General features: G+C 53.9%; 1 protein-coding gene across 1 annotated transcript in view; it reads left to right on the forward strand.

Annotated features, from left to right (window-relative positions):
• EVL (Enah/Vasp-like) overlaps positions 1–25,106 on the forward strand; it is a 149,368-nt gene that overhangs the window by 75,236 nt on the left and 49,026 nt on the right. Inside the window, 2 exon segments of the mRNA XM_042990515.1 lie at positions 17,349–17,517; positions 23,384–23,561. Of these exon segments, the coding sequence (XP_042846449.1) occupies positions 17,349–17,517; positions 23,384–23,561 (347 nt within the window).

The following is a 25,106-nucleotide window of genomic DNA, read 5'->3' on the forward strand; positions in this document are numbered from 1 at the left end:
GGGAGGCACTCCCCAGCCTGTGACCTCATGGAAGATTGTAGGTGATAGGAGTTTTATCCTCTGGGGGTTTTGGTGTTGACTTGATTAAACTCATTATAAGTTTGTATCTTAGCATAAAATGATAATCCCTCACCTCACAAAGCACTTCTCAGTTTCCAAAATGCCGTTTCGATGGCATGGGGTTGATCAGGGCAGTAGCATCACTCCTGTTTTGTGGGTGAGGAGGCCCAGCCTCTGCAAAGTCGTGCCGCCCGGGCAGGGTCGCGTGTGGCGGGGAGAGGAGGGATGGCCGCACCTAGCGGTTTTTCCAGGGCACAGCACAGGCACTGTGGCAGCATTTTACAGTGAGCTAATAAAACCGGCCCTACAGTAAGGAGATCTTGGCCGACACTCCCGCTCAGCAGAAGAGGGGATTTGGTGAGGGGGTGTCGCAGCCTTGGCCAGGCCACCGGAATCCTTTCCTTCAGGCCCAGAGTCGCCGGGGCCAGGAAAACACGCCGTCCTCTTTATGGTTGGCTTTATTCCTGCTCCTTTGCAGCTGGTTTTCTGTGATTTTAGTGATTTTCCTATAACTTTAAAGGACTTGTGGGTGGGGCTGTGGAGAACAGAATACTTGCACCTCCAAGGCATGTGAACGTCCACAGTGGGGAGGGACCGAAGTCATTTTCAGCTGTGAGGTACAGTGTGAATAGCTCAGGCCGTTCACTCTGGCCTGTCAACCGCCGCTTGCAGGAAGGTACGTCGGAAGTGAACGGGAGGAAACCACACGGGTTTTTAAAGGTCTTTTAAAATTGTCAGAGTCTTGGAATTTTCCACCTTGAAAGGCCCTTAGGAGCCTATCCACAGTAGATCATCCAGGTTAGCGGTGCTTTAAGCCTCTTGTCTCCACTTCAGCCAAACTAAGTCTCTTTCATCTTTTTAAAGTATCCCTCCCTATTTCTTTGAGGAAAAAAGAGTGTCTTGTTGGCGATGATGCTTTTGAAGTCTGGAAGCCGCCTGAGGAGTCCAGCTCTGAGGTGCACACACCAGGAAGTGGGGGCCCAGAGCCCAGGGGTCCAGGCAGGACTTGTCTGGTGACTGAGGTAGTGGCCGACCAAACCAGAGGCCCCGCTGCCCCGCACTGCCCTCCGCACGCACAGCGCCGGCGGGCAGGGTCGGTAGCCACAAGCACGGCGGCTGGAAGGCCTTTCAGCTTTTTGGTTTTCCTCCTGCTGACAGAACAGGGTACGTACACATCCAGGTTCCTAAGTCACCGTCGCGCCTGTGCCGGGGTCACGGGGCTTTCGAGTCACGAAAACTCGTCTGCCAGGCCCAGCTCCGGCCGTCCGAGCGCTCAGCTGTGGGCTGGGAGCCGGAGTGTCCGGGGCACGTGGCGGTGTCCAGCCTCCCCTCGCGGGCGGTGTCGCCCTTCTTTCTCTCAGCGGTCCTCGGGGCGGCGAGTCTCGTTTTTATCGTTTCCGCGTCACAGAGGAAGAAACCAAACCAGAGAAGGAGCAACCCGCCGGGAAACCTAGCCTTGAGCTCATGGCTCCTGACTCCGGATGCTTTGTCCTCTGCCCTTCCGCACCGACCGAGAGCTGGTCTCTGCTCAGAGACGCGGGGACACGCGGGGTGGGGGGACAGCACTTAGAAACGGAGAGCCCGCGAGGCCTCAGGGCCGCGCGCACGCACAGTGGGGAGCGTAGACGGGAAGAGCAGCGCGGGTTGAGACGTTGGGGCTGTCAGGAGCGACTTCCGGGAGAAAGGGGGCTCTCGGGGGAGCTCAGAAGGAGAGGGCATGACTTTAAAAAGGAAAGGAGCAAGCGTCCCAGTCAGCGTCCCCCGGGGGCTGCTCTCTCTGGGTGCCAGGGAAGCAGGGGAACAAGACAGGCCGTCCTGTCCCAAAACCGCACTGGGGGCAGGGACACAGTCCAGAAACCAGAAACCACAGAGGAGAGAGAGACCGGAATGTGCCAGAGGCTGGCGGCGAATGGCTGGGCCATCGCCTTACCCAGCGGCCCCGCTGGGGACATTCACTCAGACACCTCAGCCGGGAGGTCACGAGGTCAGCCACGAGGCAGCCTTGCCAAAATCTGAAGATGGAAATGGGAGGTGGGGGCAAGTGTGAAGGCCCTGACGGGCACGGTTTGGTGGGGTCAGGGGTCGAAGAACAGGGAAGCTGAAGCTCCTTGGATCTGGAGAGGGAAGGAGGTGAGGGCAGAGGAGAAGGCAGGCCTTCTCACACAGAGCCGCCAGGCCTGGCGAGGAGTTTAGATTTCCTTCATTGTCTTAGGAAGCCTTTGGAGGGTTTTAAGCAGGAGGAAAGGCGTCCGATAGAGGCTTAAGAAAAATCACTCGGGCCGCTGCGTGGATGGTTCTCCTTGTGGCAAGAGTGGAGGCAGGGGGCCCTCCCGGGGCTCTTGCGGTCCTGCAGCGAATCGGGGGTGGTTTGCACTAGGGACGGGGCAGCCGGTGTAGGGGGGCATGTGCTTCAGAGGCACGGGCTCCAGGACATCCTGGTGGGTCAGATGTGGGTGTGAAGGAAAGTGATTCACACCTGTCTCGGGGGACCTGTGGTTTCTTTTGCCACAGTGGGGGTGGGAGCCTTGGTACAATAACTGGAGCGCCGGCTGGGGTCCGTGGGGTTTTGGAGCCTGCGTCGGCGGGCTCCCGGTAAATGTCAGTTGAATAAGACCGCAGCAAGCGGGAAGCGGCTGATCTCACAGTGCGGCCAGAAAGGCTACGGAAGAAAATGTATCTGCCCCTTTCCGTGGAGCCAACTAACCTTAATCCCTTCCCTGTCTCCCTCCTGTCTTTATTGCGCTTGGGTGTTTTATTTTTTCTAAAGGCTTCTCACCTTCCAACACACTGCAAACTTATTTACTATTTAAAAAAACTTTGGGGGCACCTGGGTGGCTCAGTCGGTTGGGCGACTGACTTCGGCTCGGGTCATGATCTCACGGTTCGTGGGTTTGAGCCCCATGTCAGGTTCTGTGCTGACAGCTCGGAGCCTGGAGCCTGCTTCCGATTCTGTGTCTCCTCTGGCCATCCCCCACTTACGCTCTGTCTCTCTCTGACTCTCAAAAAATAATTAAGTGTTAATAAAAAAAATTGTTTTTAACTTTTTTAAGTCTATTTATTTTGAGAGAGACAGAGACCACATGATCAGGGGAATGGCAGAAAGGGAGAGAGGGAGAGAGAGAAGGAGAGAGAGAGAGAGAGGGAATGAATATCCCAAGCAGGCTCCGCACTGTTAGCACAGAGCCCGACACGGGGCTCAAACTCACGAGACCATGAGATCATGACCTGAACCGTAACCTAGAGATGCTTAACCGACTGAGCCACCCAGGCGCCCCAAACTTATATACTATTTTATTGGTTGTCTGTCTCCACCCCTCTAGAATGTAAGTTCCAGGAGGGGAGGGTTTTGTCTGCTTCGCTCACGGACACAAAGACAATGCACATTTGTCCAAATGCTGCACGTCGTTAACTGCGTTTGTCGTATGACCCTGGAGATGCCTGGGCTACCAGAGCTGCTCCTCGGTGCCGCTTCCTGGCGTGGCATGGTAGAGAAGAGGCCAGAACGGCAGACGGTCCACTTGCTCTCGGCCAGGGAAGGCACCGAGGCTCCCTGTACCGTCGATTCTTAGTCGGCTGTCAGGGCACGGTCATTACCACCTGTTCCGCTGTCCTGCAGGTCTTGAACGTGTAGAGGTGTGAGAAGCCTGGGTCCACCCCCCAGTCCTTCCGGCCCACACCTCTGCCTCTGCAGCAGGGTTTGGAATCCCGTCTCTAGGAGTAGCGGGTGTTTCCTTTGACGTCTTCTCCCAGGCAAGTTAGAGAGCCCCAGAAGCTCACGGTCAAACGGGCCCTTGGAGATCATGTTGTTCAGTTACTATTCCCAGGGACGTGTACCCAGATCCTTTGGGGAGCTTCCTGCAACTTCTCAGTCTTCTTCTGTCCCAAAGAATCCAACATGCCTCCGGTTGAGGAGCATCTTCACAGTGATTCTGGGCTGTTCCCGTGAGAGTATGTTGTACCCTGCGGGTGTGCTGGGCAAAACGTGGCTGAGAACTGGTCTGATCCAGTGATTTTACTTTGGTAACACCCCAGGAAGAAAAATAAAAGCTACCCTTTTTTGAGTGTTCGTAGCAAGCCTTATGCTGATTCTGTTCTGTACATCGTATTTAATCCTCATCTTCGGAGGTGTTACGTTGTTAATCCCATCCTGCACGTGAGAACAAAGGTCAGCAAAGAGGTCACTTGTTCCAGGTATCGCTTGACAGAGTTGGATTTGAAACCGGATCTCTTGTGTTCTCAACAGCTAAGCTTGACTGTAGCCTGTCGAAGGACCTTGCCCCAAATTGCAGAGTCAAAGTTAGGATCGGAGCGTCTAACCTCTGTTATCCTCCGCGGTCTCTGATTTCACACCGTTCGTACGACGAGAGACAAGGAGACCTTCTCTCTCCCCCTGTGGCACCCCATGCCTACCTCTGCCAGTCACCCGTTCGTTCATCATTGTGCTCCCAGCCTGCCCCAGGACACAGTGGTACTCATTTCTGCCCGTCCCCGCACCTACTCAGATGTGTGTTGAACTGAGCCGGTTGCCGTGCTGGTAACGAGGGGTGTTAGCTGGGGGCTCAGCCGGGTCTCATTCCCAGGCTATTAATTTACCCTCAGGGATCAGCATCCTGCCCCAGTCCTTGGTCCAGCCACATCGCTACAGCTGTCCCCATTTTGTGCTGAAACGCATTCCATTTCTGCAAGCGATCAGAATCACATACTGTGGGGACACAGGCACGTACTGGGATTTATGAATGTTCTTGAGGTCCACATGGACTATCAGATGGCTCCCCGAGGAAGGACTGTGTTGGTGGCCTTGAAAGAAAGTGTGGCAAGTGGGTGTGAGACAGGTTCAGTCTAAGAATATCAGACTGTGTCAACAGTTGGTGGGAATGTTTTTTCCAATTTCACTAGACTCCACAGAGAAGTGGAGGCCAGCTGTCCAAGCATCTGGGACGGTGGCATTATAATGGAGAAAAGGCAAACGTCTTCATTGCAGGTGATGTAGCAGTGTGACCCTCCCAACCAATTTGGATGGAAGAAAAGACGTCTGGGCTAACACTGAATTTAGGCTTCATTCACCCAAAGCCTTCCTTTAATTCTGGCTCTTACGAAACTGGGGCTCAGACAGTCAGCATTTGAGTGTCTGTGTGTGAATGTATGCAGACCTCACCCTCTCTTTTCATTGCTATAGTTCAGCCGCTCTCATATGTGGCCAGGAGAACAACCCTTTGAGGGGGTGAGTCAACACTGTGTTCTTAATAACACTAAGGCAGTGTTTGCCTTTTTCACTCTTATCTCACAAATGCACAGTGGAGTTTTCCAGAAGCTACATGACGTGTTGACATTGTCAACTGTGACAGGTAATGAAATGTGTGCTTGTGCATTCTTGTGTTTGGTTCTGTTTTTGTTTGGGGGGGGGTGGGTTTAGAGAGTTGCTTCTTTATTTGTTTTTATGTTTATTTATGTAGAGAGAGAGAGAGAGAGTCTGCACAAGCAGGAGGGGGGCAGAGAGAGAAGGAGAGAGAGAATCCCAAGCAGGCTCCGCGCCGTCAGCACAGAGCCCAACGTGGGCCTCGATCTCATGAACCGTGAGGTCATGTCCTGAGCCCAGACCGAGAGTCAGACGTTTAACTGACTGAGCCACCCGGGTGCCCCTGTGCATTGTAGTGTTTTAAAAAATTCTCAGTTTTTAAAAAAAAAAAATTTTTAATGTTTATTTTTGAGAGAGAGAGAGACAGAGCATGAGTGGGGGAGGAGCAGAGAGAGGGAGACACAGAATCGGAAGCAGGCTCCAGGCTCCGAGCTGTCAGCACAGAGCCCGACGCGGGGCTTTGAACCCACAGACTGTGAGATCATGACCTGAGCCGAAGTCGGACGCTCAACCGACTGAGCCACCCAGGCGCCCCTAAAAAAATTGTTTTAATTTCAAATACGGTAAATATGGATTGACATACCCCACATAAACCAAAGCTTTGTGGCATTCTCAATAATTGCTATGGGTGTAAAAGGGTCCTGAAACCAAACATCTCAAGAACCGCTTCCGTGAAATAGTCATGTGCGTGTACTACAGGAAGCACGCACAGAGTTGGTAAGCACCCAGTTCGGGACGGTGGCTCCCGCAGGGAAGGAGGGGCACTGAGATCTGGGGAGAAGGTGCAGAGGTGTCACTGAAGCTGAACAGCTTTATGAGGTGACACCCCCACATAGAGCGAGGAACCTACTCCCCATTTCAGGTGTGAAACGGTTCCGAAAAAAACGTTTTAAGTGTAGAACATAACATTCAACATGTTTCAGGCCCGTTTCCATCGAGGGGAAAAAAGTCACCCTCTGGATGGTTAACTAATCACCAAGGGGCAAATGTACCTTTCCCCTGGAGAGATCTGGCGTTCATTCGCTTCAGCCGCTTGCCTTTTGAAAGGGAGGCACTACCATCATGTGCTTCCTGCTGTGATGGGGTCCAGTCACCTCCCCCTCCCCTGTCACCTCTGTCAGGTTCTCGCTGTTGTTCACTGTGAACTTCATCCTGAGGAAGCCGTCCAGAGTGTGGACAGCCGACAAGCCAGTTGGCCGGAACTCTTCACACAAAAAAGTCAGTGTCGATGAAAAACATCAATTCTAGCTTAGCTTGAAAGAGAGTAGTAAGCAGGCAGCCCAACCGCATGAAATGCAGGGGGAGATCCTGGATCCAGAAGAATTTGGGTAACTGCAATATGGGCTCTATACCAGAGTTATTAGTAAAGTTACTTTTCTTAGGTATAATAATGGTATTTAAGTCATATATTGGCATGTCCTTATCTTCAAGAAATGTGTGCTAAAAACCTTGGGGTTGAAATACCGTGATGTCTGCAGCTTACTTTCAAATGGTTCAGAAGGAGGAAAAAAACAAACATAAAAGAGATAAGTCCCACGTGGTAAAAATGCTGTAAGTAAAGCAGAAAAGCTGTACCGTATGGCAGAGAGGAAGATCTGTGGTGTAGACACAGCCCATCCACATACGCCACAGGACCCTGGGAAACCTACTTCCCTTCTCCAGGCCTGTTTCCTCCATCTAAATAAAGCACTTGTATTTCTCAGCTCTGACAAAGCTGTGGTTCCAAGTCCCTCTGTTTCTCAGTCACTGAACTGGGACATGGTGGTGCCCGTGGTGCGTCCGACCGGGACTTGCACGTGTGTTGAGCAGTGGTGCAAGGCCCAGGGTGATGGCCGGGGAGGCCGAGCTCTTCCCTCCGTGCCTTTGCTGACACCTGTTTGCTTGCCGGAAGCCTCCCCTTCCTCCGGAGCAGGGTTAACCGTGCCCTCCTCTTGTACCCGTGGTCCTTTGCACACACCTGAACACAGCACTCAGAGCCTTGTAGACTGTATGTGCACGTGTGCGCTCCCCTCAAGGACAGACCGCATCTTGTGTTCAACAGATGGCTGAGTTTCTCGCAAGTACCAGGCATACTTGAGACCTAGTCAGCACTCAGTAAATCAGGCGTTTTCTTGCTCTGTTTTTAAATGAATGCAGGGAGAGAGACAGAGAAGGCAGGGATGGCCAGATCGCACATGAGTTGTGGTCCCTGCACCCCCACTGAAGAGTCCTTGAAGGTTTAGAAATACAACAGCCATCAAAACTAGGCAAACTCAAAAGCACACATTTATCCAAAGATATTTACCGAGCAGTCGTTAGTCACAGTTACCGGAACTACAGAGATGAGCAGTATTTTTAAAACGAACAAACCGAGAAAAGAACCATCCTCGTGGGGGAGAGAGAAAACCAGCAGACTTTTAGAACAGTGGTAAGCAGTATAAGGAAAAACGAAGCAGCCTCTTCTCAGTGGGGAGGGATCACACTCCCTGGAGGTGGCATAGACGACAGGCCGGAGGAGAGTCCGAGGGCGGGCAGAGCAGGGCTCCGGGCCTGGCATTCGAGCCTCCCTGGGAGCCAGGCCTGGCTGGGAGGCTCTGCATCCACCCCTCCGGTGGACGAGCTCAAGCGTGGGCATTCCACAACACAGTACCCAGCAGCCCAGGTCCCGCCGCCTGGATGCCTGCGGTGGTTCTCCAGGCCACACCGAAGAACCTGCTGGAGACCTCGGTTTTCTGTGTGGACGTGGAAAGAATCAGAGGTAACGAGGGCTGTGCGTGTGGGCACAGGAGCGCTTCGTCCTGATTCCACCTGATCTCGGCTCACGCAGACCTGCTATGACCTGAGCCAACGTTTCTTGCTCGAGATGGTGGCTTGGCGGCTAATCATGGCAGTAAACCGCGCTCCTGTTAATCTCCTCAGACTTTGCCGAGTCCCAGCCACCCTGAAACCTAGTCGAGAAGGATCATTTCCCTCATTTTGCACAGCCAGGCACGTGCTTCCCCAAGGCCATGCGGCTAGCGGATGACAGGCCAGGCCTGGGCAGCCTCCGATGCCGTGCCCCCTCCGCCTCCCCATACGGTCTCCACGAGGGACAGTGTTGGTTGGATGTCCCTGGCCCGTGTTTTGGTGCACCTCTGGTTCCTGGCTGCCACCAGCCACGCGGCCTTTTCCAGACATTCCCTCTGCCCCTGTTCACTGGGGAAGACTGGTCAGAAAAGGGGCAGTCCGGAGATGAACTGAGCTATAGCACCACCAGAAGAGCCAAGGGAAAGTTGCGGCAAGGGGGCTAAGAGGACAAGAACGAGGGTGAGTCTGTCCCCTCTGGTGCCCTGGAACACCACCAGTGGCTCTGCAGAGAGCAGCTGGCGTGGAACAGAGGGGAGGGCCCTGGGGAGACTGCAGGGCAGCCTAGGGGCGAGGGGGTGCTGCGTGTGTGCGTGGAGGGGGAATCGAAAGGTGAGTGGGGACACGGAGGGAGTGAGGCCCAAGAAGCCAGAGGCAGAGGCCTCCAGAGGAAGGAGGAAGGCAGGGTCCCGGCTAGTGGTGTCTGCCCCACCCCCCCCCACTTCCCCTTCCCCGGTGACTCTGGACAAGTCACTTAATGTAACACAGGGATAAATGTAACCACTTGCCCGTGAGGGTTGAGTATCTCATGACATCACGTAGGAGGTGTGCTTCACGCTTCAGAGAGTCGGGTGCGGCGAAGGAGAGGACGGCCCCCTCCCTATGGCCCCCTTGCCTTGGCGCTGGGGGGGAGCGGAGCACGTATTTCTCTGTGCTGGGGCGCCCAGACAGGTTAACGCGGGCTGCACCCTCCCCTGCTGCCAGCTGAAGGGCTTCCTCCCTGGTGATTCTCAGCCTGCTTTTTCAAGGTCGCTTTCGTTGCTTGCGTGTTGAAAGTAAACAAGTCAGGGCGTTACAAGCCGCCTCAGAGTCTGGCTCTGCTTCTGCTTGGCTTTGGGAGCATTTATTTATGGCCACTTCTCTCTGGCCTCCCCCGTTCCCTCCTCACATTAATTCACTCGGCCCCTGCTGAGCCTGGGCTCGCGAGGGTGGTGGTACCGTGCCACGCTGAGGGCGGGGGGTGGTGGGAGCTGGTGGCTCACACTGGGGCCTGAGCTGTTCACCTAGAAGAAGACCTGGGCTGTATTAGCTCCGTCTACAGAAGAGAATCACTCCCACGGAGCCCCGTGTTCTCCCTGTGATGCCCCTAGCGTGTACCCATCTGGTAACTGAGTGTGTTTCCTGCTAGATTGCAATGTCCTTAAGGGCAGGACACCTCCCGTTCGTCCCATTCAACCTCAGAACCTCGCGGTGTGCCTTTCCCCTGGTAGTTATTAAGGGAATGGGAATGAATGTTCTGAGAACCAGAGGTTGGCTGAAGGCAGTGACTCCTGACCTGAGCTTTGAGAAGGGGTAAGACGTAGACCTGTGGATGTAGGAGGGAAGGCACGTTAAGGAAGAGGAAACGCCTTCTTTAATTTCTTGAGTGATACCAGAGAGTCATTTTAACTGACCCGGCATCAGGAGGATGCTTTTGCTGCCAGACCCGGCCTTGCCACCAGCCTGGTCTCTGCCAGGCACAGTGCGGGCAGCCCAGTTCCAGGACAGCTAGGAGGGAGGGTCCCTGGGACCGGCAAAGAATTTGCCCTGTTGTCTCGGGACTCCAAAGATAAACCGGTGGGACGGGAACTCTGGCCTCAGCCTCTGACCACCCCACAGGGAAGCCTGTCTTGAGGTGGTGGTCCCTGAGGACCCTCTGCCCGGCAGAGGGACCTGAGGTAGATTGCCGGTCCCCTGCCGCGAGAGCTGTCACACGCCAAGGCACAGCATATGCTAGCAGGGTCCGGAGAAGGACCATCTAACTTGGCCTAGGGCTCCAAGGGGAGCTTTCTAGAGAGAGCAGCATGAGTAGTCGTTGTGGGTGAGTAGGCATTACTGGTAACCTAGGCCGGAAAAGGCGTCCCTGGCAGGGGGACTGCATGAGCAAGATCAGAGAGGCCACAGAGAATGGGGTCCGTGGGTCATGACCAGGACGGCAAGGAGCAGAACGTGAAGCAAGGGTCACCTGCCTGCCGAGGGCAGGGATTTTATCGGGTAACAGTCACGACTCCCGTTCTTTAGTGCTGGAGGGCTCCAGCTCCTGCTCCAAGGATTTCCCGAGGAGGGGTCTCAGGATTTGTATTTTAATAAGCACCTTCTCTGACTCCTAGGCACACAGTGTTGAGAACCACGGGCACAGAGTGAGAAGAGAAGTTCTAAGTGGTTCACACTGGGGAGCACCACGATTTAAAGTGGTTTTAAAAATCTGTTTTGGAGCAAAGACCCCTTGAGGACACGGTAAAAGCCTACTTCAGAAAAAGCTCACATGCTCACTTTTGCAAATAATTTCAGGGAATCCTTAGACTCGGTAAGCCTTTCTGTGCCCCCCCCTTTAAATACCCCTTGTATAAGCGGCAAAGAGAAAACCTCACACAAGGCGGGCTGCAAGGGGCCACCAGAAAGAAATGGAAGCCGAAGAGTAGAAAGAGGCAGAGGCAGGGGAGATTTTCAGAACTACGGACATTGTGGCACGTTTGTTTGAGACGGGAGATGACGGTTCTGAGTGCACATCGAGGACAGAAGCCAGGTTAGAGGGGGCCTGGGGCGTGAGCAAGTGCTGCGAAAATGGGGGAAGCAGGGCAGGCAGGAGCCTGATGGGAGAGCAGAGGGGGTGGGCAGTGGGCACGTTCATGCCAGCTCGCATCGGCCCCGCCCCCCGCCCCTGTTCACAGGTGCTTATCAGGTGCTTAACCTGAGAGGTGAAGAAAGAGTTCCCAGTAGGGGCACCGCTCACCCTGGCTCCCCGCATGGGCTGTCCGGCTGTCCTGTCTGGGTATTAGTGCCAGATGACCTGCCCTCGGCCCCAGGCACACCCGGTTCCCAGTCCCGCTGGGGAGACAGAGTCAGACTGTGCGATGAGTTGCTCTGTCTGCAGGGGGCGGCGGCCGAGTCAGGGCACCGGGCTGAGCAGGAGGGGACAGGGAGGGGGGATCATGTCTTTGCAGAAGTGATCCTCAGCTGACTCTCACGAGGAGCTGGGGAGGGCAGTGCGCACTTGCCCAGGGCAGCCTTCTGTCTCCCCAGCCTGGGCGGGCAGCGGGGCGAGGCCAGGGGGCCCCTGCGGACGCGGCTGCCTCCCGGAAACTGGGCGCTGTGGGCCCAGCTCAGAGTCGCGGCTTCCCGGCCCTCCGATCCCGGGCGTCATGAGACCAAGAACAGTGTTAGTAATCCGTAACAGATGCTTTGGTTTGGCAGCCTCTCGCCCTCTCGGGATAAATGGAGCGGGGTTGTAAACGGAATGTTCCCACGGGCTCACAATCATGAACACACTTAGCCACTTGGAGTCATGTATTCAACAAACAATTACTAGTGTCTACAGCACACACACTGGGGTGGCAGAGAGGGCAACAGCAGGGTCCCCACAGTCTAGTGGGGAAGAGGAGGCCGATGCGGGTACTGAAGGGCAGGACAAACTGAAAAGTGCTGTGGTCAGGTGCAGAGCCGAGCACAGTGCCGGGAGCCGGCCTCTGGCCGCGGGGGTCTCCGTGCCCAACCCTGGACTTAGTTTTCCAGCAAGCCTCTGTCTTTACCGCTGTGCCTCTCTGTTCCCTTTTTGGCTTGACATCCTTTGTCCTTGCTTGATAAATTTGTACTCTGTTCTCTTAAGCTTTTGTTGAAAAAGCCCAGAAAGGTCCTTACTGGTAGGGTGGCAGGGGATTCCCAGTTGACTGCGCTAGAGGGCGTGTGGCTGGGATGGAGGGGCTGCGTACTCCTGGGAGAAGGTCAGAAACCTCCTTCCCGGTCTGACGCGTCACGTCCCACAGCTGGCGGGGCAGGTGTCCTGCGCTTTTCCAGAAGCATCGGCCGGGCGAGAGCGTGAGGCCGACTTCCGGCTGCCTGCACTGCGGGCTGGGCTGCACGCTGTTCCTGTGTATTAGTGTTATCTCCAGATGCACGAGGGGTTTTCGTGCCAGGTCCAGGAAGATCCCTGGCTGTGTACAGAAACTCTGGGGTGTGGTTTGCGCCTTTTCTTTTTAAGCCAGGGATTTCAGCAGATACTCAGTAGCAGTCTCTGATGTGTGGTCTAAAAGCGTTAACTGCTGAGCCAGTGACAAGACTGGTGGTGCCTCGCTTGGGGCTGGGCCCAGCAAGTACTCACCGCTGTCCGAGGGACTCCCGAGGTCAGATTAGCCTTGAACAGTTGGGGAAACTGAGGCCCAGAGTCACACAGTCTTTCTCCTCTAAGCTCCTGACAGCAGGACTGTTCAGAGCTTCACAGATGTCTCACATGCCACCAGGAGGGAAATGACAGGCTTCAACTTTTTGCACACTCCTATGTACACATACCCATACACGTACCCGTACAAACGCCCAGATGACAATAGGATTGGACCACTTGTCCCAACAGAGACTTCTTCTGGGAGAGAGCCTGGTTGTACCTACTGCTCAGAGCAGCCTGTTAGGTCCTGCGGGGGAGAAAGTCCATCAGGCTGGTGACCCAGCGTCATGTAGCATAAACCAGCCTATTCCCATGCATTTCCCCCCTGCTGGTCAGCCGGTTGTTTTGATCACATAAAGACAGCCTGTCAGAGAGAGGCCCTCGTGAGACTTGACCTTAGCTTCCCTTCCAGCTCCGTGTGCCTCCGGGCACCTCAAAGCCGGGGAGGGTGGGAGCTGTGTGGACCGGTCAGCACGGGCACAGAGTATATGTGGCCTGCTGGGGGTTGGGGGGGGGCGGGGAGGAGGAAGGAATTGTCGGTTTTCATTTAGTAAAGGAAATTTTATATGTACTTTTCAAAAAAATAATTCACTCATTCATTCATAATATTTTTAAAAAGAAAACATTTGCCTGAACCGCCCTCAGATGCTAACCGCTTTAGACAAAGTTCATGATGTCTGGGGACAGTACAGAGTTTCCGTACCCAGCCAAGATGCAGAGAAGACAGGTGACTACGTGGAGCTCAGAGACCAGGTCCAGGCTGGAGAGCAATCGGTATCCTATGAAAACGAAAACAAAAATCCCAAAATACAAGCAAGATGAATCTTAGGCAGAAGACATGGGTATTTTCTTGCATTTCAGTTTCGTTAGTGGTGATAAAGCAAACAGAGACAGGCCAGCGCCGTTCACACGGGGAAAAAAAAGAATGGGGTTTTTTGGTTAACGCCAGGTTCGGTTTGCACACGTAAGGTGTTGAATACGGCAGCCGCAGGGAACCCGTGTCTGTAATTACAACGGGAAAGATAGCTGTTGGTGTGTAAGCACGTGCTCGGGCAAAGCACAGTAGTGGGCACTTCTGCCCGTGCCACCCTGAACGACATGTGGTGACCCAGGTCCCCCCTCCCCTGGCCCCGGCCCCCAGGAGCTGCAGTTCCCTGCATAGCACGCCGGCTGAGCTGTTTGCCTCCCCCGCCCGGAGCCCCACATCCCCTTCCTGAGCTCGCCTGGGGCTGAGGCCCTTCGTGGGCAGCACACAGGGCGTCTTCTTTAGAAAGTCACAGAAAGTCTCCAGGCCCCCCAGCGCCTCCAGGCTCGCTGAGGCGTGGGACGAGCCGCCGCGTGTTCGGTAGCTGCGAGCCCTCTGAGGGCAGGGACTGCCCTGCTCATCTCCGCATCACTGAGTGTCTTTGACTCACTGGCCTCTGTGCTTGTCACACTGATGTGAAGACATGACACTCGGCCGTAGGACCTGGACAGGGAGGGAGCACGGGACAAAGCAGGGGTCACTGGAGGAGAGTGAGCGGGGACGGCAAGGGGGCTTGCGGCTTTGTCCCGTGAGTAACAGGGGAGGTCCCTTCAGCTGTCCAGTGGACCGTCCCAGGCCGTCCAGGACACCTCTGTGACTCTGGAGGACACAGGGAGGGGAATGTCGCTTAGAACGAGGGGGGGCTGCCGAACGGCCAAAACCACTTCACCACCGAAACTACTTTGGGGAACAATAAGCCTCCCGCCAACAAGCAGTTTCGGTTCAAGGCCTCGTCTGCACGTAGAGCTGCTTTAGAAGGCAGCTTTAGAAGACCAGCTGCACTGGTCATGACCGTCCGTGGCTTAGGTCATCTCTAGGCCCTGAGGGCCTGCAGGGAGCATTGATTGAGCACCTGCTGTGTGCCAGGCTCCGGGCCTGCAGGCATGCCCCTGTCTGTGCTGTAGCAGGGCAGGTCACTTCGGGTCTTCCACAAAGCAGACCCCAAGACCCTTCGGATGATAAGCAGGCGAGATTCGCGGGGAACCGTCAGTGAAGGACAGAGGGAGTGGGAGCAGGCAGGGGGAGCCTCAGGCCGTGATGCAGGTGTGAAAGGAGAAGGGGCAGAAGGGCCTAGTGGGAGGCGTCTCAGGCCGATGCAGGGCCCCCAGCGAAGGTTTCCCCCCTGGAAGATTCCCCACGTCAGGCAGGAGCGAGCTGGCACATCAGTCGTTGGTGGAGAGCAGCCAGAGAAGTGTGGCCTCTGTGCATGCCTGGGTGGGGCACCCAGGGCGGCGGAGGCTGGGGCCGTGGGTCAGCTCCACTCCCACAGCAGGAGACCTGCAGGGCACACTCGAGTGGCGGCTACACAGGGATTCTAGAAAGCGGGGCCCATCTCACAGTACCTTCCCGGATTTGCTTCCCCAGAGTCATCCCAAGGGCTTCGGTGGGCACGTGCCCCCAAGCGGTAGGGCTGGGGTCTCCGCTCAGATCCCTGTGACCTCGGAAGTATGTCGGGACCGCATTAGGAACACACACCTGCTTGGCATTCGCTGTCAGCGACGGAACGTGTCAGCAGCAGTCAGTGACACAGTTGAGGCCATAACCTTATGTGTGCTCGCTTCACGTGGCTGTGGAACCATGGTCTGAACCAAGGCCTGTCTGCTGCTGTGTCCTCGTTCCTCTCGCTTCTACTGGGTGTCATCAGCACGGGCAGGAGCACTCCTCCTCCTAAGTGCAGTCTCGTGCGAGATACACGGTCTCAGGCTCCCAGACTCAGAAAAGTCAAAGCACAGCACCATTTGCTTTTCTTCTTTCTCCCTAACCTGGCTGTCTGTGGGGAGGAACCACGCCTGTTTTGATCATCACTGATTTCCCCTTAAATGTTTGTCGAATGAATGAATGACTTATGGGGAAAAAAGAAGCAGCACCGTTGCATAACAATTCACTCCCGATGACTGGCCACGCACAGAGCTCTCAACACACGGCTTGGTCGGCTGAGGTCAAGCCCACCCAAGACTCTTGAACCCCAGAGCACAGCTGGGGCGGGGGGGGCAGCCAGCAGGAAGTTTGAGACCCAAGTCGTTGGCTGGACAGTCGTCAAATGTAAAGCAAAGCAGAGGAGCATGTGTGGCAGGGCTTGTGTGTACCCTGGACACACGATTATTGTTAAGATTGTAACAGTCTGTGCACTAGGTCACCTGCTGTCTGAGTCACAGGGGAGCTGGGTCCTGAGGAAGCCCAGTTCTTTGGGAGACTTAGGAACTGACTGTGTAGGCCAGGTGGAGGTTTCCAGGTCAACCGAGGGCCAACCCCCAAACACCCCTATTTTGTCACCCAACCACTGGGGCTGGGGGCAGGGATCTTTTTCAGATACTTTGCTTCTCTGACTCCTTAAGTAGACATCACATGACTTTTTCTTGTTGAGACTGCTTAGTCTCAACGTTATGATTATCTGTTATTATGCAAACTCCTTCTATATTGGCCTCGAATTGTTGGGCTTTAAATATTGTTTCTAATTCTGAAATTGCATTTATATGCCCTCCTTTGCTGATAACTGCCACTCCTCACTGTTATGGGCGTGCCTACCCGTAACGAGCATGCCTTACCTTTTCAGTTTGGGAATTCTCGCGTGCTAGAGACCGAGAAACTGTGCATCCAAGATTATCGGGCTCATATGCCAGTGAAGAGGCCAGTGGGCTCAGAGAGCCTCCCTCTCAACACCCCGGCAGGAGCTGTGTGTGGTGCACTGATCTTGGTAGATGACCACTTTCTCTCTCCCGGGGCTTTTAGTGCTGCTCTCCTGGTTTCCGTCATGTTCTTAACAGACGAAGTTGCTTGGGAAATGCCTTCAGCAAAGTATGGTACGACCCTCTTGTAGTGTCATCTATATCAGTCTGTTCTGCAGAAGGTCAGCTAATCGTGTTGTTGTCCGCAGAGCTTGTATGATGCTTCCCTATCATAATGTCAGACGTTGAGCCTGTTGTTAGATGTTGTGAAGAATATTATGTGTGTCATCTGCTTTACAGTCAAAAGAACTGGGTGGAAATCCCAAATTTAGTCCCCGAATACCTGTGTGCATTTGTGTAAATGTTTCCAAGTCTCTGAGCCACTCTTTGCACATTTACAAAATGGGGGCAACGAATGGCTGCGTCCTACGTTGTGACACTTGGATGCTTTTAACGCAGTGTCTTATTTAACACCATGACCGGAATGGTGTAGACAGTTGTGGTTGGAATTCCTGTCTCATTCAAGCACTTTTTCCCTGAAGGGAAGGCTGTCTTTTCTTTCTTTTTTTTTTTTTTTTAAACGTTTATTTATTGAGACAGAGAGAGAGCACGAACAGGGGAGAGTCAGAGAGAGAGGGAGACACAGAATCTGAAACAGGCTCCAGGCTCTGAGCTGTGAGCACAGAACCCGACGCGGGGCTTGAACTCACGGACTGTGAGATCATGACCTGAGCCGAAGTCGGACACTTAACCAACTGAGCCACCCAGGCACCCCTAAGGCTGTCTTTTCTAAGCTATGGGAAATGTTGGCACAGTATTTCCTCTCTACTCCTCGAGGTCTTTGGAGAATGAAAACAGCCCTTCCGGGGGCAGTTGGAAGCCCTGACAGTTGGAAGTTTCTTTGTGTCAAGGAGCGGTCGGCCTCCGTTTCCGAAAAGGGAAAGCCGGCTTCCAGAACCCTTACAGCTGAGGCTGACGCTTACGTTTTCTCTTGGTCTGCAGTGAACAGAGTATCTGCCAAGCCCGGGCTTCCGTGATGGTCTACGATGACACCAGTAAGAAATGGGTACCAATCAAAGCTGGCCAGCAGGGGTTCAGCCGGATCAACATCTACCACAACACTGCCAGCAACACCTTCAGAGTCGTTGGGGTCAAGCTTCAGGATCAGCAGGTGAGTGCTTGGGGCCACAGGTTATACTCAAGGGCGTATGCCACCCCCCCATCACACACACATACAGTGAAAATAGGTAAAAATACATAAATAAAATCAAAATTTGGAGTCAGAAGATGTGGGTTCACATTCTGCCCCCATCTTCTCCTATGAGACCTTGAGCAAACTGTCTGTTCTGAACTTCATTGTTCACGTCTGTCTTATAGAGAGGGTCATCCCCACTCTGTCTTCCTCGCTGTGTTGTTGTCATATATAACATAATATAACATAGAATAAAATAATGGATGTGAAATGGCTCTGAAAACGATACTGCAGACCGTGTTAGTGTTACTTTCTGTCTGCGTGGCCATAAGTGATACGCTGTGAAAAGGTCTGGTTCCTCGGCCCCCAGAGTGTTGCTTTGGAAGGAATATCAAGGTGATGTGAAGAGTCTGAGATCACTTCTGTCCCTAAGAGCACATCCCGGGCACATCAGACCAGGCGGCTCGTGAGTGTGCCCGGTGAGTCTGTGCAAACACACACGAGATCAGTCCGCCTGTGTGTGTGAGGAGTAGTCGTGCCCACGTAGCTCAGGCAGAGTAGTGTGCTATGACCCGGACTAAAATAGAGATGTGGAAGAAGGGTTTGATGTAGCTTAACCACAGTGACTCTGGTTGCTACTTCAAGTGTTCTTCCTTCAACTCTCAGAGATCGACAGGGACATTTTTAGCAGTGAAATTAACACTTCTGTGGTTTCAGCATTTATGAAAATCTCTACCCAAATAACGTCTCCGGGCATCCTTTGTCGGCCAAGCCCTTGCTAAACTGAGCAGCAGGTTAGCTGTTGTCTCTGCAAGAATCCGCGTGTTAGCAATTGGAAAACCAAGAACAGAAACTTAGGACTCTTGTTTTTAGTATGTTGCCTATTGAATGGGTTTCTGCTTTGGCCAGAACAGCCCTGTTAAGTTTCAGATTCTTGTGGCTGAAAGGGAGAGCCCCACCGCAGGACCCCTCATAAAGGTTCCAGCCTGGAGCTCTTGGTACCTTCAGAGGCATCACTTTCCCTGGCCGAAGAGCCTTACTGCTAGCAAGGTTTTTCTAGAAATCTTCCAGAAGCTGCTTCCCTGTTCTTCCAATTCATTGGTTCTGGCTCCGCCTTTCAGAGGTACCCTGTCCCATGTATCGCAGGATATACAGCCCCAATCATGGCGACCGCCAAAAACATCTGCCACGTTTCCGTAGCACCCCTGGGTGGCACCTCCCTGCTACGTGGCTTTGACGTAAGGCCCGTTACCCAGTGCGGTTCCTGAATCGCCGTGGGTGGTCCCTGGGTGATTGCTTTTACTATGACAAGTTTCCCGTGCCCTTCCCACCTCTTGATTGGCCTCCGGGCACACTAGGAAGACAGCGCAGTGTGCTGGAAATGGCCGGGCGCCGCAGAACGGGACTCCCCGAAGCCAACACTCACCTTGCTCTCCGGGGCCTCGGCAGGAAGCACACGTCGGGGCTCCTCTGGGAGGTGACCTTTTCCCCCACGCGGGGAGGGACTGGCGGCGGGCCTCAGTGATGTCCCGGAGAAATTCGAAGGCTCTGTTGACTCTGAGAGACTCCCAGAGGCTGACAGAGAAGTTACCAGCACAGCCTTCCACCTGGAATCACGTGTTCAAGCGGCAGGTTCCTGGAATGTGGTTGACACTCTTTCCCCAGATGGATGGCTGTGTTCCTGGGAACAGAAAAGGCGTTCTTAGTAGCCAAGGCTCTAGAGAAAGTGGCAGGAAACCTGGCCCACAGTGGCGCCTCTGCACCTCCAGAGAAAAGATTGATTTCCACAGATCTGGTTTTCAGTCCGTATGGAGCGCGAGGTCAAACATTTCAGGACAGGCAGAGATCCCTGGGTTTATAACCCAGTCAGGATATCGTGCACATTTCATGCGCCGCATGGCTCATGCAGCACTTTTCATGTCTATTATTTCAGCCTCCCAGGAACCCCAGAGGGTAACAGTATATGAATTATCACCCCTGTTTTGCTCAGTAAGCAGATAGAAAGCCAGGTGATGGTTTGTGGCGAGAGGGACGGGCACACTGTAGTTATCGTTAGCGGAGGGCTAGCCCGAGTCTCACATTACAGGTGAAGAAATACCAAAAGGTTTGTAGTTGAGAATGAGTGATGGCACCAAAAATGTTAGCGAGCTGTCAGGCTGAATTAATACCAGGGGTCCAGGAGAAGGGGGCTTATAGCCCCGCTCTCTATGTGCCGGTCAGACTTCACCCGGAATGTCGGGACGGAACCCAAGTGCCACAGGCTGGGATCTGTAAGGGGAGGGCGCCCGGACGGTCACAGGTCTGCCAGCAGCACTGCACCGTGGGACGGCTCAAGGGGGAGCAAGAGAGAGTCGCCAGGAGAGGAGAAGGCCGAAGGGGCAGGGCCACGGTGTCCACACCGCCCATGGACTGTGCGTGGAGGAGAAGGCATGCTTTTCTGTGGACCCCCGAGACGGGGCTAGGAATGCTGCGTGGACACTGTTATGAAGGTTTGAGTTCCGTGGCAGGAAATGCGTTCTTCCACACACGCTGTTGGAGGGCGGAACGCGGTGCTTTGCAAGCCCACAGGCCGGCTGGCTGCTCGGTAAGAAGTCTGAGAAGGACGCCCCTTCTTTGGTAGAGATTTGGGTGAGCGACCAACCTGTGGGTTCTGTGGCTTTTAGACCCAGGTGAATGTGTGGGTCAGGGAGACTGCTTTCCACCGTTAAGTGTCTTTTTTTTTTTTTTTTTTTTTGTCAAGGGCCCTTGACTGCTTGTACACAGAGACCTCAGAAGCAGGCTCGTCTTCCCTTGGAAGACAGAGAAGGCCCCCTCACTCAGTCCTACACCCGTGCCCCGAATAAACACGCAAGCTTGCTAACTGTGGGCTCGTGCACAAAACAACGTAGGACCTTTTAACATAAGTTTCTCTGTCAGCAGCTGTCCTTCCTTCTCTGTCAGCAGATCAGTCCTTCCAAATCTCGGAGAATCATTTTGCAAATAAAGCTGATAAGGACACAGGCTGAAGTGGAAGAGTGGGAAAAGGCAAATCTTACGAACACCGACCAGGAGGGGCTGGTGTGAGTGTGTTACTGTTACGTACGATAGGCTTTAAGGCCAGAAGTGTTACTAAAGGTAAACAAGGACCTTTTTAAGGATAAAAAGGTCAATGGAAAATGAAGAAAGAACAATCCTAAAGTTGTACACATCTAATGATATATCTTCAAAACATACAGGGGTGCCTAGGTGGCTCAGTCAGCTGAGTGTCTGACTTCAGTGATGATCTCATCGCTCTGGAGTTCGAACTCCGCGTCGGGCTCTCTGCTGACAGCCCAGAGCCCGCCTCAGTTCCCATCTGCCTCTCTCTCTGCCCCTCCCCAGCTTGTGCTTTCTGTCTCAAAAATAAATGTAAAAAAATTTTTTTAAGATAGCAAAGAAAACATATAAAGCAAAACGGACAGATCTAAAGAGAGAAATGGACAAATCCAGAAGCAGAGTTGAAGCTTCTAATCAGACCTCCGAGAAACCGACTGAACAAGCAGACGGAAATAAGTAAAGAGATAGAAAATAGCATTATAGACCAACGTGACCTAATTTACATTTATAGAAACCACAGGCAGAATATAGAAGGTGGAATATTCAGTCTTCTCACGTCTGCACTGAACATTTACCAAAACAGACCAGGCGCGGTCGTTGTGACCCGCTAAAGCCTCCTCTCATCTTGCCTCAAGATCCCTCAACCATTCTTGACTGTAATGTGGTTTCCAGACCTCCTTCCACCGAAAACATTTCCCACTGGCTTGCTCTGGTTGGCTCTCAGCACTAAAAGTGCAGCCCCAAAAGCGGAGACACTTGAACACAGAACTGCTGGTAGGGACTCCCCGCGGCAGAAAGGAGCAGGACCTACCAGCCCACTCTGGTCTCTGCCGCCGTGAGTGTGCTCTCATCTTAAAAGCAGCTAACCAGCACTCTCTTGCTCTCACTCTCTCTGTCTCACTCTCTCAAAAATAAAGAAACTTAAAAAAAAAAAAAAAAAGGTGGGAGGTGACACCTGCGTGGCTTAGTCCAAGCGTCTGACTCTTGGATTTCAGCTCAGGTCGCGATCTCACAGTTCATGGGTTTAAGCCCCGCGTGGGGCTCTGCGCTGACAGTGCGGAGCCCGCTTGGGGTTCCCTCTCTCCCTCCCTCCCTCTCTCTCTCTGCCCGTCCCCATTCACGTAGGCTCTCTCTGTGTCTCTCTGTGTCTCTCTCAAAAATAAATAAACTTCCAGAAGAAAAGAATGGTTAACCAGAAGTCACTGTGCCCCTTCTCATGCATACATGCCACAAAGCCTCCAGCCCTTTTTCTGGTGATCTGGGGCTAACCCTAGAGAGAGCCACCCCAGGAACTTTGTGCCAAAATGTGAAACAGTTGTTTCTTTAGCTGATTCAGCTCGCCTGAGCTCACACGTGCTTGCTCTCTCTTTCTCTCTTCCCCCTCCACTGTGGGATGCCCCAAGCCCACCTTCCACCTGGCTAAGACTTGGAAAAAAGCTGTTGTGGATAGTGTCCGTATTTGCTGTCCTCTGGCTTTACCTTACCCAAAGCGCGGCAGAATGGAGCCGTCGAGGAGAGTGATAAATCAGGGGTCGCGTCTTAGGGCCTAGCCCGCTAGCAGGGCGGCTTGGCCACGTCCCTTTGCGTTTATGAATCTTTTCCTGAGCTCACCTCCCTGGCCCGCGGGGGCAGCAGACGGGGTTAGGTCCAGCTTCAGATCACAGAACCTGGAGCCTCAGAGCCGGCGGAGGCTGAGCAATCCTGAATGTCTCCTAAAGCAGACCCTTCCCGTGGCGTCACCCACAGCCTCGTCCACGCTCTGCTTGCATACTTTGGTCTGCAGCGAGCTTGCTGTCTCTCGGTGCTCGCACGCGCAGGATTTAACCCTCGCGATGCGCCATGAGGCTGCCATGCCGTAGGCGTGTCCACTCTTCCCACTTTCCAGGTCAGAAAAGGGGTGACTATTAAGTTCCATGAGGTCGGATCGTGTGACGAGCGGTAGACAGCGGCTCCGGGCCTCCCGCCGCCTTCCCCGAGCCACACTTGCTACGGGTCACCTCGAAGAACTTGGAAATACTTCCCCATTAAGCGTCTGAGAGAGTAGTTGCAAGGCCAGGCCGACCCGGAGCGACTCCCCCAGCTGCTTGCGGGCACCTGAAGGTCCGGGCTCTGCCCCCGTCTGCTCTCCATCTTCCCTGCTGGGCCTGGCTGGCTCCTCGCGGGCAGCCGAGGTTTGCCAGTGGATCAGCAATGCTGTACGTTTGTGTGGCACCTTCGCTTTTCTAACTGAGCCTTTTAACTGATAGCCCGTTTCTTAATGCAGCCGAAGTACGAGACACTGTGCACACGGGAGGCAGAGATAGGAGCCGGAAGGCTCTCGCCCTTGGGGGTCTCTGTGCCTAGAAATCTAGATAAGACGTGCATCGCAGCGTGGCCTTCCCAGTAGCCCCACTAGGCTGGGAGAGCATTACTACCCCCATTTTATAATTGGAGAAACGGAGCCCCAGAGAAGTGACCGCTGTAGGGGGTGTGGCTGTGAGCGAGGACCGGCACCTGGACCCCGAGAACCTGACTCCCAGCTCCGGCCTCCCATCCGGAGCATAATTATTTACCTAGAAGAAACAGCTGGCTTTCAAACCCTCGCCGTTGCGTAGATCACACTGGAAAGCTGCCTGGCCTCGCGGTCCCCTTCTTCTCACCCCACCCCCGCCTCTGTGTCCCCTGGTAGCCCCAGGGGACATACTATCCTTGCCCCAGACCTGCTGTGTCCAGCTCACTTACCTTTTATTTATTTACACGCATTTCTCTGTCTTCCCCGCCCCCCCCCCAGGTTGTGATCAATTATTCAATCGTGAAAGGGCTGAAGTACAATCAGGCAACGCCGACCTTCCACCAGTGGCGAGATGCCCGCCAGGTATACGGCTTAAACTTCGCAAGTAAGGAAGAGGCGACCACGTTCTCCAATGCCATGCTGTTTGCCCTGAACATCATGAATTCCCAGGAAGGAGGTAAGCGGGACTCTGCCTTGGCCTGGGGCAGAGGCCCCCCCCCCCGCCCCAACCTGCACCCTCCCACGGCACTGGCTGTCTGGTGTCCCAGCCCCGCCGCCGCGTCAGGCTGATGCTGTGTGGGTCCTCAGAGAGGCCTGCTGCCGGATTTAAAGATGTTTCATTAAAGATGTTAACAGTTGGAAGGAAGAGAGGAAGACGGGCACGTCTTCTTGCCTTTTGTGAGCTACGTTGCTCTGTGTTGGTGCGTTCCTGAAGCTCTGCGTCCAGATACGTTTTAGGTTTATTATCTTACTTCCGTATTCTAGAGCACGTCTTGAGCAGAGATGGGAGGGAACAAATACATGATTTATTCATGAATTCTTCATTCCTATGGTCAATAAACTTTTACTAAATGTTTACTGAGTATAAGGGACTGGCTGGGCAGGACAGGTAAGTAATGAGCAGGCGGCGTCCTTCCCCTCCACTTAGCACTTGGAGTAGGTACATCCCTAAACTGCTAATGTGGTGCCTCATACGTGCTCTCTCCGGGCGTGGGCCAGGTATGCAGGGGGCACAGGGCGGAAATCTGGGCTGCGGTTCTGAAGGGTGAGGGGGCTCACGAGGCAGAGGAGGAGCAGGCATGTCGGGCAGAGGGACGACGAGGGCATCCAGGCCTGAACGCCTGGCGTGTGCGGGGAGAGCCCCCTGCAGGGTTTCTGGGGCCTCGGGCACACACGATGAAGAGTCCCAAAGACCTGGAAGACGATGGGCGGGCTTGGTACTTGGGGTCAACGGGGGCCTGGAGGAGGGAGCGGGGCCGGGTGATGCCAGCATAAGTCTCTAAGCAGGGCAAAAACACTTGTGGCTTTTATTAGAAATTGGCAGTGTTAGCTTCCGAGGGAAGACAGAAGCTTTCTAAGGCGTGGGTGTCTGGCTGCCCACGGGTACGGTCCTGCCCTTTGCCAGAGATCTTAACCTTGGTAGAGCCTGCTAGTCACGAACAGGGCTTAGGGTCATGCCATTCAGTGTGAGTCGTGGCTCTGCCACATTCTAGCTAAGGGACGGGCCTTGGACAGGTCACTTCATTTTCTGTGCCTCAGTTTCCTTATCTGTCAGATGGGGGTGACAAAGGTTGTTTTTAGACTTGATTTTATTTTATTTTTTTAAGTAGGCTCCACACCCAACGTGGGGCTTGAGCTAACAAACCTGAGATCAAGAGTCACACGCTCTACTAACTGAGCCGGCCAGGCACCTTCTAGGGGTGGTTCTGAAATTTAAACGCGCAGAGTCTAAAATGCTTAGCAGGCTGCCTGACACACATCCGTCACCCAGTGTTGGCGTTTGTCGGTGTTACGACCACTGTGGTGGCTGGCGGAGCCGGGGTGGGAACTGGAGGGGCTTGGTACCTAAGACCCAGGGGGAGATGGCTTCTATGTATCCATTGGGCCCGACAGATTGCAGCTTTGGGGCACAATTTAAACTCTAGGAGAATTTTCTTTGAGTAAACAAGACGTCTTGAGTATGTTCCCATGGGTCATACGCAGAATCATCTCCTAAACCGAA

Source organism: Panthera tigris, chromosome B3 (genome assembly GCF_018350195.1).
Source record: "Panthera tigris isolate Pti1 chromosome B3, P.tigris_Pti1_mat1.1, whole genome shotgun sequence".
NCBI classification, from domain to species: domain Eukaryota; kingdom Metazoa; phylum Chordata; class Mammalia; order Carnivora; family Felidae; genus Panthera; species Panthera tigris.